Source organism: Coregonus clupeaformis, unplaced genomic scaffold (assembly GCF_020615455.1).
Source record: "Coregonus clupeaformis isolate EN_2021a unplaced genomic scaffold, ASM2061545v1 scaf0039, whole genome shotgun sequence".
Classification (NCBI taxonomy): domain Eukaryota; kingdom Metazoa; phylum Chordata; class Actinopteri; order Salmoniformes; family Salmonidae; genus Coregonus; species Coregonus clupeaformis.
The window spans coordinates 883562-898794 of record NW_025533494.1 but is presented as its reverse complement, the minus strand read 5'-3'; the positions used below and the strand labels follow the sequence as shown (position 1 = coordinate 898794).

Here is a 15233-nt window from a genome sequence, read left to right as displayed (position 1 = left end):
GCACTAGCTCCGGAATAGGAAAAATAACCTATCTATTTTATTCGGCTAAGTTCAATTACATTCTTCTTACTATAAAATCATATATTATAAATTATTGACACGGGTCTTAAGCATATATTGTCTGCTAAATGACCAAGCCTATACAGCCTATGGTATGGCACATGGCCTACTGTATGTTATCTGGCCAACTCATATTCTGTTCTTCTGAAATGCATTTTCTTCATATCATAATGTTTATTTAGACCTTCCTAAAATAAATAATAGGTTTATTGTTATGTTGTATATTCAATTGATTTATTAGACTTTTTAAATGTAGATGTTCCAAAAGTGCACATCTGCTGCCTGTATGCTACTTGTATGAGTGGAGGCCTCCAGATGCTAAACATGTCTATGTTAATTAATGGTCAATTACAGTGAGACCAGGAGTCTTTTACATGACAATAACCGGCTGACAAAATTTCATGACTGCCACAGCCCTATTTGCCACCATATCCCTTGATTTTTACAAAACAATGAAAACATTTAAAATATATATACAAAATAAAAATGTTCTATATATTTGGACAAGCAGCTACAGATGTTGGACAAGCAACTACATATGTTGGACAAGTAGCTACATATGTTGGACAAGCAGCTATTCTACAGTGGTATAGAACTGACTGTTGTCTACATAATTTTTAGATATTGAAACACACGTTGCCATCACGCAATGGTTTCAGGTATATCTCATCTACTTAGACTTACTGTACCCTATCAAAAGGTTTTCTGCTTTTTCATAAAGACCCTTAGCTTCATTGTAGACAGCACTAGCTGCTTTCTCTGCTGCCTCCTGTACTGTCTCTGCCTCCTCTGCTGCAGTAGCTCCTACTATCCCTCCTCTTACCGCTCCTGCTGTTGCGGCGGTTCCAGCAACAACTCCTACAGCTATGCCTATCCCTGCTCCTATGCCTATCCCTGAACCCACTCCCATGGTCGCCCCTGTCTCTGCTTCAAGTGCTGGTCCTGCTACCTCCGCCACGACTGCTGGCCCTGTCATTGAAGCTGCTATCTGACTTTTGACTAAATTGAGCAATGGTTGTGTAGCGAGTGTGAGTGGTAGCATTATCAGCATTGACACCCCACGTAGAGCTCCTAACACTGCACCTGTTACAATCCCTGATAATTTGATCAGGAGCTTCTTTCTCGCTCTTTCTTTAGCCTGTTTTCTCATCTCTTCCTCTGACATCTGGCCTTTTAACTCCTTCCTAAGACTCTCCATCTCTGCTTGTATTAATCTCTCTGCCTCTTGGAGCATCTCGTTGGTGTAGCATCCTCCTCCGTTCTCTCTCACCATCTTCTCTATGGTGTTGAGTAGCTCTGCTACTTGGTACTGGTTGCTGTGCCGACCCTGCTGATTGGTGTTCCAGTATTTGTTGTCAATGACGTGACAGCGGCCTCCACATTTCTCCACAAGCTTGTTCAGTTCATAATTCTGTTGGACAAACTTCTCAATGGTCAAACCATTGAGTTCTTCACCATGAGTGAAGAGGACTGTGGCATATTTGAAGGCCTCTGGTGAAAAATATGTCTTGATTTTCGCTACAGCTTCTTTTTCGTGAACTGTATACCGTTCCACTTTCAGTACAATGAGAAAGGCATGCGGCCCCGGAGCACACTCTGTTATACATTTGATTATTTTAGGTTTCAGCTCCTCTTCAGTTATGTCAGTGTCAAAGAATCCAGGTGTGTCAATCAGGGTGATGTTTCTTCCTTTGATGTTCTTGGTCTGCGCTTCACATATTTGTGTTGCGGAGGTGGAGGAACTGTCTACGAGAAACACATCATCTTGTCCGAAGATGGTGTTTCCAGCACTGCTTTTACCTCCTCCTGTTTTCCCCAGCAGCACAATCCTGATGTCTATAGGGACGGTTCATAATTATAACTTGAAATGGATTAATCATATAGTAATAATGTATTTGATTTGAAGGTGGGGGTGAAATGTAACTCACCTTGCTCTGGTCGAGCACCCAATACGAACCCTCTGAGATGCAAAGCATTCTGGGCAGTCTGAAAAGCCTGTAGATTAGAACAAACAATACAACTGCAATGAAGGATTGTGACTGTTATTATTTAAAAAAAAAATGTAATTATGGATGTATGACAGTATTATTAAATGGCTTCGCTGAAACATATTGAATTTAAAGGATTTTTTTTGTAATGCATTGAGACCTTATTTCAAAGTCTCTCCTCACCTTGGTAGAATCTCTGTCAGTTGGATGGACGACAATGCGGACAAGGAAAGGGCTTCTGCTCGCTCGATTCTGTTCATACCTACGGATCTCTTCTAGCAGAACCTGCGCTGCCAGGTTGTGAGGGAACTGGAGAACCACACCAGTTCCAACTACAGGGAAGGCAATGGAACGGAGGCCCCGTTTCTCACAAGAGGTCAGGATTTTCCTCACACCCTGCCTCAGAGCCTGAGAGGGGACCAGAGGTTAAGGGTTAATGGAGGTTCAAAGGTCATAACACACACACAAGGGGACACACCTGTACTGCTGGTCCTTGGGGGTTATTGTCCCATAGTGCACAGCTGAGGAAGAAGACACAGCCAGAGCTGAGACCAGACATTCCCTCCACCAGGACGTTGTCACCAGGTGCAGTCTGTCCCCTTGATTGCCTCAGAAATGCTTTCATCAGCCCCGGTCCAGCTGCCTTCGACAAGACATTACCAACACGGGAGGAGAGAGGGTCACTACCAACCATGGGGGACACCAGGGCATCCACCTTCAGAGAGAGAGAGAGAGAGAGAGAGAGAGAGAGAGAGAGAGAGAGAGAGAGAGAGAGAGAGAGAGAGAGAGAGAGAGAGAGAGAGAGAGAGAGAGAGAGAGAGAGAGAGAGAGAGAGAGAGAGAGAGAGAGAGAGAGAGAGAGAGAGAGAGAGAGAGAGAGAAAAGAAAGAAAGAAAGAAAGAAAGAAAGAAAGAAAGAAAGAGAAAGAAAGAAAGAAAGAAAGAAAGAAAGAAAGAAAGAAGGAAAGAAAGAAAAAGGGAACATTGAGTCAGTATGAAGTGAACTGAAGTCAATGTTGTTGAATCAAGGCCATGGCCATGTCAGTGTGTCTCTCACTCACCTGCTGCTTCTCTATGGTTCCCTGGATGATCTCCAGCTGGACACAAACCTCTGGAGCCGCTGCTCCCCTGGTGGAGGCAGAAGTGGTGTCTCTCTGAGGAGCATGTGTAGTGGTAGTGTTGGTGGTGCTAGAATCTCCCTCCCAACCAGAAAACTCCCTCTTCCCCTGAAACAGCCTATCACAGGCCTCCTGCATGGCTTTCACTGCCTCTCCACTCACATCAATCAGAGTGACCTTGGTAAGGATGCGCTGTTCCCTCCCAAAGTCCCTCACTGCAGAGACTATGGCCTCAGAGCACACCTTCAGAGGAACGCCGAATATCCCTGAGCTGATGCAGGGCATGGCCAGGGTCTGAAGCTCCATGGTCTCTGTCAGATACAGGGCTGCCTTTACTGTTTTCTCCAGTAGAAGGCACTCATTCCCACCTACGCTGCCCCCTACTGGTCCCACCGCATGCAGCAGCATCTTACAAGGCAGATTCCCTCCTGTAGTCTCTACCACTGTACCTGTGGGTATTCTCCCTATCTGCCTAACCAGATCCCTGCTGGCCCGTTGTACCTCAGGCCCCCCAGCCCGGCTCAGAGCTGCAGCCACGCCCCCAGCATGATCCAGGTCCTCATTGGCTGCATTCACCAGCGCGTCCGCCCGTTCCTTGGTGATGTCACCTTGACGCACCACTACCTGCAGCCCCAGCCGGAGGCTATAGCTGGCGGCTGCGACCGTCTCCTCACGTCTTGATCCGGTGCCCGCTTCGCTGACTACGCCATCCTGATTCTGTTGATGGTGTCTCACGACTCTCACACTGGACCGGTCTATGAGAAAGGCCCCGATCTCCTCCCTCAGCTCCTGAACCTGCTTCAGGTGGCCCAGCAGCTGCACTCTACACCCAGGACCGTACCTGGCCACCACCCTGCACCTGCTCTGGTTCATCTCCTTCACCTTCTTCTCAAGCTTGGACCTCAGTTCAGCCGGGATGGCAGCACTGTTGGGCAAGTCGATCTTCTCCTCCCCAAACTCCCCCAACAGATCCTTCTCAGCCTGGTCCAGTTTTCCAGAGGAGAGGGCGAACAGACGGAGCTCTGTGTCCCCCAGCTCTACCTCCACCTGGCCTTCCAACCCCAGAAGGTTGCCCAGGGCCCCAGGCCCCCCATACTCCTCCCTCAGGAAGGACAGGAGGTTGAGGGACACCTCAGGCACTACCCTTTCTAGCACCAGAGACATTTTATCAGTAACCAACTGTCTGGCTGTCCGGACTTCATTTGCGTAGCCCTGCAGCACCAGCTGAGCTGAGTCAAGGCGTGTCAACCTCACCCGTGGAACAACCTCACCTAGATCCTTCTCTATCACTTCGCCTAGAAGACGGAGCTCGGCCTGTCCCAGATGACAGGTGATGCTGATCTTCTCCTGCTTCCCTGTGCTCAGACGATGGAGTACATGTTCTCCACCACCAAGTGAAGATGTCTCGACCGGGAGGGAGTGGTGATTCTAGAGTTGGAAAATAAGTAAGTAATTGCAGGGTAATTACACTGTGATAACTATTACAATACTTTATTATTATTACTTTTCTACTTAAGTAGGTTTATGGATTTATTATTGCTGGTCAACCGTCCAGCTGCTTCTGGGATATCTGTTGATTCTTAATTTTAGCGACTAGGTTGGTCTTTTTCATGTTTTTATTTAGTTAAAATGACTTTTCCCTCAATACTACAAAACCACACATTTATACCTCACAAACTGGCAAACATTCAAGTGTGGGCTAACAGTACAAATACAACAACAGTGCATTGACGTCTGTGTATTCTGACCTCATGTTAGGGAAAATAAATGTATTCTCTAACAGGTTATGTGACTCAGCCTGTACTCTATACTGTAGTTGTGTCTGTATAGTCGGGCCTCACCGCCTGACTGCTTACTGGGGTGGTTGTCTCCAGGCTGCCTCTCAGAGTGAGGGAGAGAGGTCCTCCAGGCATCTCCAACACATGATTAGGTTTCTGAAGTACCCTCTCCTGGACTGAAAGAGTTACAGAGTCATAATGAGTTGTTGTCATGTAGTAGTACTAGTAATAACAATAACAACAACAACAATAATAATACTAATATTAATAATAATATGTTTTACTATTTATTAAGCCTTTTGCATTCAGTCCAGGACTTGAAGTGTTAAAGGCATAGGTTACATAAACAGCATAAACAGTATAGAATTGCGAGATTAAAATAAATAAATATCTAAAACAATTTGCACCCACACATTCAGACAAAGTCAGACACCTACGGCATAAACTAGAGGAGTTGTGCTATAATCTCTAAAGTAATATACTGTATTTACATCTATAAAGTTCTTTTAAAAAGGCACTCCAAATATCTGATCACTTGGCCTAAACATTTTCATACGTTTCCGGTAAATAAACGCGATCCTGTAAACTTTGTCACCAACTGATTCTACTGGTCCACAATCTTTAAAATTACTTTTTTTAAATCTTATTTCTCTGTGATGGGTCCAGAGTCTGGCACTCGAAGAAAACAGGGTATTTGAAAAAGTCCATATTATAAAGTAGCCTGGCTATTATTTGTTGTTTAACCTAATAGAAAGAGCAAGTCAGTCGATCGAGGAGAATAAGTAGACTACACTGCTGCCACCATACGCCCATGCAGGAGCGAAAACATACACATGCGCTTGGGCATGTCAAAGGAAGGCCAAAAAGATCATCAAGGACATCGACCAACCGAGCAACTGCCTGTTCACCCCGCTATCATCCAGAAGGCGAGGTCAGTACAGGTGCATCAAAGCTGGGACCGAGAGAATGAAAAACAGCTTCTATCTCAAGGCCATCAGACTGTTAAATAGCCATCACTAGCACATTAGAGGCTGCTACTGCCATTTTAAGAAATGAACACTAGTCACTTTAATAATGTATACATATCTTGCACTACTCATCTCATATGTATATACCGTATTCTATTCTATAATATAATATTCTACTGTATCTTAGTCCATGCCGCTCTGTTATTGCTTGTCCATATATGTGTGGTCCTCTGTAGCTCAGCTGGTAGAGCACGGCGCTTGTAACGCCAAGGTAGTGGGTTCGATCCCAGGGACCACCCATACACAAAAAATGTATGCACGCATGACTGTAAGTCGCTTTGGATAAAAGCGTCTGCTAAATGGCATATTATTTTATTTATATATGTACAGTGGGTGAAAAAAAGCATTTAGTCAGCCACCAATTGTGCAAGTTCTCCCACTTAAAAAGATGAGAGAGGCCTGTAATTTTCATCATAGGTACACGTCAACTATGACAGACAAATTGAGAAAAGAAATCCAGAAAATCACATTGTAGGATTTTTAATGAATTGATTTGCAAATTATGGTGGAAAATAAGTATTTGGTCACCTACAAACAAGCAAGATTTCTGGCTCTCACAGACCTGTAACTTCTTCTTTAAGAGGCTCCTCTGTCCTCCACTCGTTACCTGTATTAATGGCACCTGTTTGAACTTGTTATCAGTATAAAAGACACCTGTCCACAACCTCAAACAGTCACACTCCATTCTCATTTTGTCTGTCATAGTTGACGTGTACCTTTGATGAAAATTACAGGCCTCTCTAATCTTTTTAAGTGGGAGAACATGCACAATTGGTGGCTGACTAAATACTTTTTTTCCCCACTGTATATATATTCTTAAATTCCATTCCTTACTAGATTTGTGTGTATTGGGTATATGTTGTGAAATTGTTAGATATTACTGCACTGTCGGAGCTAGAAGCTAACATCTGCTAAAAATGTGTATGTGACAAATACAATTAGATTTTATTTATATTCTTTGATCAGATTTACATAACTTGATGAACTATAGAGATGGTCCTCCCTGGCCTTGAGTTGGCCCCAAAATAGTTGTCTATGATTGGTTCAGATTTAGTCCATCCGGACCGTCTCCAAAATCAATTTCTGTGGACAGGCGGTGCTCATTGAGGGGATTTTATTAATCTGACCTGGGCCCCCAGGTAGGCATGTTTTGCACCAGGTGAAAGTTGTTTGCATTCGTTTTGGAAACGGGCTGCCTCCCGGGCATGAGCCAGGTGCCCCATTCAAAGGCCACAGCGAAGTCGGCTCAAAACAAAAGTGATGCGATTAAGCACATGGGGTAATAAGTAGGATTCTGTGCTTTTATCTGCTTTCCCAATGAAAACTGGTTTGAAAATTCAAACACATATTTTATGGAAAAGAGATGTACATTTCTGGATAATGCACCCAGCAGCTCAGCATAATCGAATCCGTCCAATGGTAGAGAGGTAGGCTTCACGCAGTGACGCTGCTCCACTCACACTGTTGAGCTCAGGTCAGAACCATGCAAAAACTGTGTTTACCATATACTGTAGCGTGTATCCCCTTTACCTTCTCTCTCTCAGAGCATAGATATAAATGGCCAAATGATTGCAGGTTTTCATAAGGGTTATCACTTAATACAAATAAAAATCTACAATTGGAAATAAATCATGGGATGTGTTGTCAAAATAAGAGCATAGCCTACAGTGAGAAAGCCCGCAATTTGGGCACCAGGAGACAAAAATAAAATGGAGTCGCTGGAAGCCTCTTCCAGATAGCAAATAATCGGAAGGTTTTGCTCATGTGCGAGATTCTCAACTTTATGCACAGGCCGTGTCCGAAATCTGGCTTGCCTACTACTGACTTAGACTGCATACTGTGTACTAATCATACTAATCAAGCATACTATTTAGAACGTACTGTTTAGTACAAACTAATACAGTAGGCTAAGCATATCGTTGATTTCCGCCATTCGATAATTTTGGTACTGTGCATCCGCTGATTGTTGAGTTGCGGCTGTCAGTGAAAAGCATCCAAAATAGTCCTAGGCCTATTGCAGTATTTCAAAATATAATCGCGGTTAAAACACAAAAGAGAAAGGAGACAAAGAAAAAACTATTTTATGTCTTTAGTTATCAAAATTCTCACCTCCCAATACTGAGAGAACAGTAGGCCTAGCCTAGCCAGTCTTGGCACTAGCGGAGAGTATCGGACATATTCTCGGGGAGTGCTCACATTCACTATCTTCATCATTGGATGAGTCAGCGCTAGTGGAACGTTTTTTTTCCCTCCTCCAGGCCAGATGGATGTCATACTGTACAATATGTGTCTCCCCTTTTCATAGGCCTAGATTAGATGGTTGCATTCAAGATGAGGTCGTTATTATTGGTCTTTGTCAGTGTAAGCAGAGTATTATTTGTGTGGTATTAAAGTAACTTTCCAGTGAAAATCTCACTTTTAAAAGTTTATATTCTGTTCACCCATAGCCAAATAATGTTGTTGACTCATCCTATACTCATCTGACATGCATCACCTAACTGTGATTGCCCCCAGGTGTGTTTCGTGTTTCCCTGTGCCAGCAGTTCTCTTTTACACGTGTATAGGTTGGCGTGCTTGGGGAAGATGAGGGAGTTGAAAGTGTCTATACGTAGTCCAAATTCCAGTGTGGCAGCTTGGTTGCCTAATCTTAACTATGTGCTGTTCAGCCAATCTTCTCTCCTTCTCCCTGTGGCACACCTCCCTCAACAATGCACTTTGTTTGTGTGCTCTTGTTATATCAAGCTAATAATGGTGCTAGAATGACTCTGTGAGTGACAGCTGCGAAGATTGTGTCATATTTAAGCAATAAGGCCCGGGGGGTGTGGTATATGGCCAATATACCACGGCTAAGGGCTGTTCTTATGCACGACACAAAAAGGAGCTGTGGTATATTGGCCATATATCACAAACCCCCGAAGTGCCTTATTCCTATTATAAACTGGTTAACAACTTCATCAGAGCAGTAAAAATAAATGTTTTGTCATACCCCTGGTATACGGTCTGATATACCATGGCTGTCAGCCAATCAGCATTCAGGGCTCGAACCACCCAGTTTATAATTAAATGAGCAGTGCTCCAATGTTGATTATTAGGCTGTGTGTGACCATACAATTCTATTTAATATACAAACTGTAACTGCTGCTGCAGAAAATAAAATGATTTCTATTAGCAACTTAATTATCTGCTTGTTATTTCCTGTTGATAAAGAAGCTGTGTTATTATAGATTGTTAATATAGTGTTTGGTAATTATCAGATGACCTCACCTCTATAAAAAAGGTGGCGTAGATCAGCTACTTACTCAGAGCTATACTCGTATTTGTGGCCAAAGCGTAAATTGAAGAACAAACACGTCATAAACACCACCTCATAGAGGATGAGCTCTGTGTCCTCCAGCTCTACCTCAACCTGGCCTTCCAACGCCAGCAGGCTGCCTAAGTTCCCATACTCTTCCCTGAGAAAGGACAGGAGGTGGAGGGACACCTCAGGCACTACCCACTCCCGGCGCTCCAGCACCAAAGCAGTCTTTTCTGTGACCCATTCTCTGGCTGTTCGGTCGGACTTCACTTGCGGAGCCCTCCAGCACCAACTGAGCTGAGTCACCGCGCGTCAACCTCACCCCTGGCACAACCTCACCTAGATCCTTCTCCATCACTTCCCCTAGAAGACGGAGCTCGGCCTTTCCCAAACGACAGGTGGTGTTGAACTTCTCCCGCTTCCCTGTGCTCAGACGATGAAGTACATGTTCTCCACCACCAGGTGAAGATGTCTCGACCGGGAGGGAGTGACTCTAGAGTTGGAAAACAAGTGAGTCATTGCAGGATAATTCCACTGTAAAAAATGATTACAATATTGTATTACTTTTCTATTTATTATTGCAGGTCAACCGTACAGCTGCTTCTGGGATATCTGATGATTCTCCATTGTAGCAGGGTGGTATTTTTCAGTTTACTTTAAGATGGTTCGATTTAGTTAGAATGACTTTTCCCTCAATATTACAAAACTACACATTTATACCTCACAAACTTGCAAACATCCCAGTGTGGGCTAACAGTGCAAACACAACAGTGCATTGACGTCATATGAACATAGATTGTTATCTAACATGGTGATATGTGACTCACTGTGTAGGCGTGTCTGTTTAGTCTGGCCTCACCTCCTGACTGCTGACTGGAGAGGTTGTTGTGGGTGGAGGCTCCAGGCTGCCTCTCAGAGTGAGGGAAAGAGGTCCCCCAGGCATCTCCAACACATGATTAGGTTTCTGAAGTACCCTCTCCTGTACTGAAAGAGTTACAGAGTCATAATAAGTTGTTGTTGTCATGTAGTAGTAGTAGTAGTAATATCAATACCAACAATAATAATCATAATAATACGTTTTACTATTTATTAAGCCTTTGCATTTAGTACAGGACTTAAAGAGTTAAAGGCATATGCTACATAGGCTAGAGGAGTTGTGCTATAACATATTAAGTAATATAATGTGTGTACAGTATATCTAAAAGTTATTAATTAATCTTAAAAGTTATTACAACAACATGCTTCTTCATTTTTAGATTGCTAAAGTCCTGTAGAGTTAATCAATATAATGAAAAGCCAAAGAAATGCATTTGTGCATGTCTGTCTGAATAAGCAGTATGAAAATGTATGCACTCACTAACTGTAAGTCGCTCTGGATAAGAGCGTCTGCTAAATGACGTAAATGTAAAAAATAAGCGTAGCCTGGCTATGTGAAAGTGAAACTTAAGCATATACCAGATCTATTTGTTGCATATGTCTAAAAAACATTCGGATTCAACAAATCCTCCAACAAAGTTTAAATATTATTGTTTTACCCAAGTGTAGGCCTATTCAAATAATAAATATGAATCAAGTAGAATAAAACATATATTGAAAAACAAACTTTCACTTATGAACCGACTTTTGGCAAGACTATATGGTAGAAAGGCACTCCATATTCAATCACCTAGCCTACGCATTTTCGTACCTGTCTGGTAAATAAATGCGATCTTGTAAACGTTGTCACCAACTGATTCTACTGGTCCACAATCTCCGCCACCGGATTTACGGCGAATTTCAAAGTACTTTTTTATCTTCTTTCTCTGAGATGCGTCCAGAGTCTGGCACTCGAAAAAAACTGGGTATTTGAAAACGTCCATATTATAAATTAGCCTGGCTTTTATTTGTCGTTTATCCTAATAGAATGAGCAAGTCAGTCGATCGAGGAGAACAAGTACACTACACTGCTGCCACTATAAACCCTTACACGCACGGATTCCTATTTTTGATCAGATGTACTTGATGAATTTATGAGATGGTCCGCCCTGGCCTTGAGTTGTCCCAAAAATAGTCGTCTATTATTGGTTCAGATTTAGTCCGTCCAGACCATCCCCAAATCAACTTCTGTGGATTTGCGGAACTCTTGAGGGGATTCGGTTAATCTGTCCCGGGCGCCCAGGTAGGCGTGTTTTGCAGCGGGTGCGAGTTGATTGTCCATACGTAAATTGTTAGGATCGTAAGAAAAGCCATGCGTGAAACGTAACCTGTTAAATTAGGTCTGTAAACGGACAGACCCTATGTTACGACTATGAATGAACATTTGCACGTACAATTCTTACTTTACGTCTCCCTTTACTCGGTTACTGATCGTTTTATACGTACAAACTTTTGTCAGGAATGTGGCATCAGCAAAAGACATGAACCGAAGTTAGCTTGTCACTCAAGCAACTCTAGACCAGACGTTAGAGTTGCTTTGCAGCTTCCGGTTTCATTTCCAAAATAAAAGTATTGAGCTTGTTTTACAACGGCATCGAAGTTATACCAGTAGATGGCGTAGTATTGGCCTGGGCCTTCAGCAAATGACTTGTGTGAGAATGAATCTAAAGACACAGAAGAGCCTTGTCTAGAATAACCGCCTGAGCTGCAAAATATAAAGTAAATATTATTTATGCTAGACCTATTCCACTATGCCATGCTGTTGTATGTTATTTAATGGCCATATAATTACATACTTTATTTTTATAGCCGCATGGTGATCATGTAACCTAATGAATCACACCTTTTCCAGTATTTGGGAGCACGGACTGTAGGACTTATATTAGGCGTTTTGACTGTTGTATTTGCGAATTCCACTCTGTATGTAGGCTTGTTATAGCCATTTGCATTTCACAACCCCATCACGCAGAGGCTATATCCATATCAAAAAATTAGACAAAACAAAATATTGATTAAGTCTTGGCTATAACCTGTCCTGAGCGTAATAGCCAAGGGGTCCCAACTGGTCAAGACTGTCTATAGCCTATTCTGATTGCCAGATCTGTTTTCCCTATCAGCCACTGCACATGCTTCTTCAACTATTTTGTAGAACATTTATTTAGAGGCTATATTTAGAGTCCTGTGAGCTAGGGTCTCTTTTAAAGTGGCCTATAATAAAAACAGTTATTAAAAACAAATAGAGTTCTAAAATTATTCCGCAAGACACCAGTACCCAAAATTATATCCTAAATAGCAATGCCTACAAATTGAAGGCCTATTTTTTTTATTTGGATAGGCCTACATTAAACATTGAATTATTAAAGTAATAGGCTAAAGAACTTTGGAGATTTTAGATCATTTTGAATACAAATCAAATCAAATCAAATTTTATTGGCCACATGCGCCGAATACAACAGGTGCAGACATTACAGTGAAATGCTTACTTACAGCCCTTAACCAACAGTGCATTTATTTTTAATAAAAAAGTCAAATAAAACAACAACAAAAAAGTGTTGAGAAAAAAGAGCAGAAGTAAAATAAAATAACAGTAGGGAGGCTATATATACAGGGGGGTACCGGTGCAGAGTCAATGTGCTGGGGCACCGGCTAGTTGAGGTAGTTGAAGTAATATGTACATGTGGGTAGAGTTAAAGTGACTATGCATAAATAATTAACAGAGTAGCAGCAGCGTAAAAAGATGGGGTGGGGGGGCAGTGCAAATAGTCCGGGTAGCCATGATTAGCTGTTCAGGAGTCATATGGCTTGGGGGTAGAAGCTGTTGAGAAGTCTTTTGGACCTAGACTTGGCACTCCGGTACCGCTTGCCGTGCGGTAGCAGAGAGAACAGTCTATGACTAGGGTGGCTGGAGTCTTTGACAATTTTGAGGGCCTTCCTCTAAATAAAAATAAAAATAAATATGCCATTTAGCAGACGCTTTTATCCAAAGCGACTTAAAGTCATGCATGCATACATTTTTGTGTATGGGTGGTCCCGGGGATCGAACCCACTACCTTAGCGTTACAAGCGCCGTGCTCTACCAGCTGAGCTACAGAGGACCACTTCCTCTGACACCGCCTGGTATAGAGGTCCTGGATGGCAGGAAGCTTGGCCCCAGTGATGTACTGGGCCGTACGCACTACCCTCTGTAGTGCCTTGCGGTCGGAGGCCAAGCAGTTGCCATATCAGGCGGTGATGCAACCAGTCAGGATGCTCTCGATGGTGCAGCTGTAGAATTTTTTGAAGATCTGAGGACCCATGCCGAATCTTTTCAGTCTCCTGAGGGGGAATAGGCTTTGTCGTGCCCTCTTCACGACTGTCTTGGTGTGTTTGGACCATGATAGTTTGTTGGTGATGTGGATTTATGCCAGACTTAACCTACGTCTAACCTCTCCCTTGTTCATTTCAAAGTCCATATGTTCATGACCCGATTCATATAAATCATGTCAAATTATTTTGAGTGAGGAAATACATTTCTAAATATTCTATAAAAACATTATGTTGAGTGGCAAAGTCTCCAGTGGTCATACATAATTCATAGATTCACCAAACATCTATTATTATTATTATATGTGTCATGGGGATGTCCACGTTACCCAGAGATATGCCCATGCTGTAGAGATACACCTAGCGGACTGAAACTAAACTGTTGTAGGAATAATACAGCTATTGCTATCTAGACTTGCGCTGGCTGTCACGTTCGTTTAATGACGGGACAGACCAAGGCGCAGCATGATATACGTACATGTTTATTAACGTAATAAACACTCGCCAAAACAATAAACGAAACGAAACGTGAAGTCCAAGGTAGCACACACAACATACCTTACAAGGAACAAGATCCCACCACTCAATAGTGCCAATAGGCTGCCTAAGTATGGTCCCCAATCAGAGACAACGAGCGACAGCTGCCTCTTATTGGGAACCACACCGGCCAACATAGATGTACACCTACTAGAAAAACAACATAGAACATACCCAACAAAAGAATATACACACCCTGACTCAACATATAAGAGTCCCCTGAGTCAGGGCGTGACACTGGCAAACAAATCCATTATATTAGCTACCTAAATGTGAAGTAAACTCAACTCAGGAGTAATAGAGAATGGAGACTTTTAACTTGAAAACGTGCCCGATACCTTTTTCCAGTTTCCCTGACTTCCGTTTTTTTTATACTGTGTTATGCTTGTTCAGTGTACGTATTTTTTGTTGGTGAGATGAAACTGACAAAACTTTGAAAGGTATTATTGTACATATGAATTGCAACACAAATTTGTTCTAGCCTATAATGTTAGTCCGTAACCATAACATGATGTTTGTATGTTCACAGATGAAATTTCACATTTACGTTTCATTTTTCACTTATGGATTTTCTTACGATCCTAACAATTTACGTATGGCTTTTCTTACGATCCTAACGATACGTACGTTCAACCTTTTGGCAGCTATCTGGCTCCATACTCCACTCACACTGTTGTGAGAACCATGAATGCAATTTTTGACCATATACTGTAATGTGTATGTTTAGTCTTACGGCTCAGAACCTACAACATACATTAAAAGATTAGATTCTTTGAATGGGTAAAGCCCAAATCAAACGAAACGTGTAATTTACACACGTGAACGGATGTGTATACACTGGAATTAGCATCAACAGCGTCATGAACTTCAAATCTACTGGAAGCAATGCTGGTAAAGTGAGCGGATACATTGCCAGACTGTTTGTGCATTGTTATGTCTGGAATTGCGACATGTATAGTTAAGTGTCTATTTAAATAGTTAAGTATCTATTTAGTGTTTTTAAGTTTAGCTGACAGTGCCAATAATACATATTTGAAATACATTATTTACATTTGCATATTGTATTATTAGTATTGAGACTCGAAATTGAGTTCAGGTGCATCCTGTTTCCATTGATCATTCTTGAGATGTTTCTACAACTTGATTGGAGTCCACCTGTGGTAAATTCAATGGATTGGATATGATTTGGAAAGGCACACCTGTTTATATAAGG

General features: G+C 42.3%; 1 protein-coding gene across 1 annotated transcript; it reads right to left on the bottom strand.

Moving 5' to 3' along the window:
* Positions 1-730: 730 nt before the first annotated feature.
* On the bottom strand, positions 731-11399 carry LOC123483167. Its single transcript, XM_045212685.1, has 9 exons — positions 10953-11399; positions 10125-10249; positions 9605-9758; positions 5006-5118; positions 3108-4592; positions 2527-2763; positions 2232-2456; positions 1989-2055; positions 731-1896 (listed from the first exon to the last, which is right to left on the bottom strand). Exons 1-9 carry the CDS (start codon positions 11122-11124, stop codon positions 731-733), a joined length of 3744 nt encoding a protein of 1247 aa, XP_045068620.1. The 5' UTR covers positions 11125-11399.
* Between the last annotated feature and the right edge of the window lie 3834 nt (positions 11400-15233).

What these genes read in the sequence shown, in the direction of transcription:
- LOC123483167 (XM_045212685.1), bottom strand. Translation starts at nt 11,124, where the DNA reads ATGGACGTTTTCAAATACCCAGTTTTTTTCGAGTGCCAGACTCTGGAC. An exon ending in AGTGATGGAGAAGGATCTAG is followed by an intron (nt 5,119 to 9,604) that starts GTGAGGTTGTGC and finishes TAACTCTTTCAG; the next exon opens with TCCAGGAGAGGGTACTTCAG. An exon ending in CTGACAGAGATTCTACCAAG is followed by an intron (nt 2,056 to 2,231) that starts GTGAGGAGAGAC and finishes TCTAATCTACAG; the next exon opens with GCTTTTCAGACTGCCCAGAA.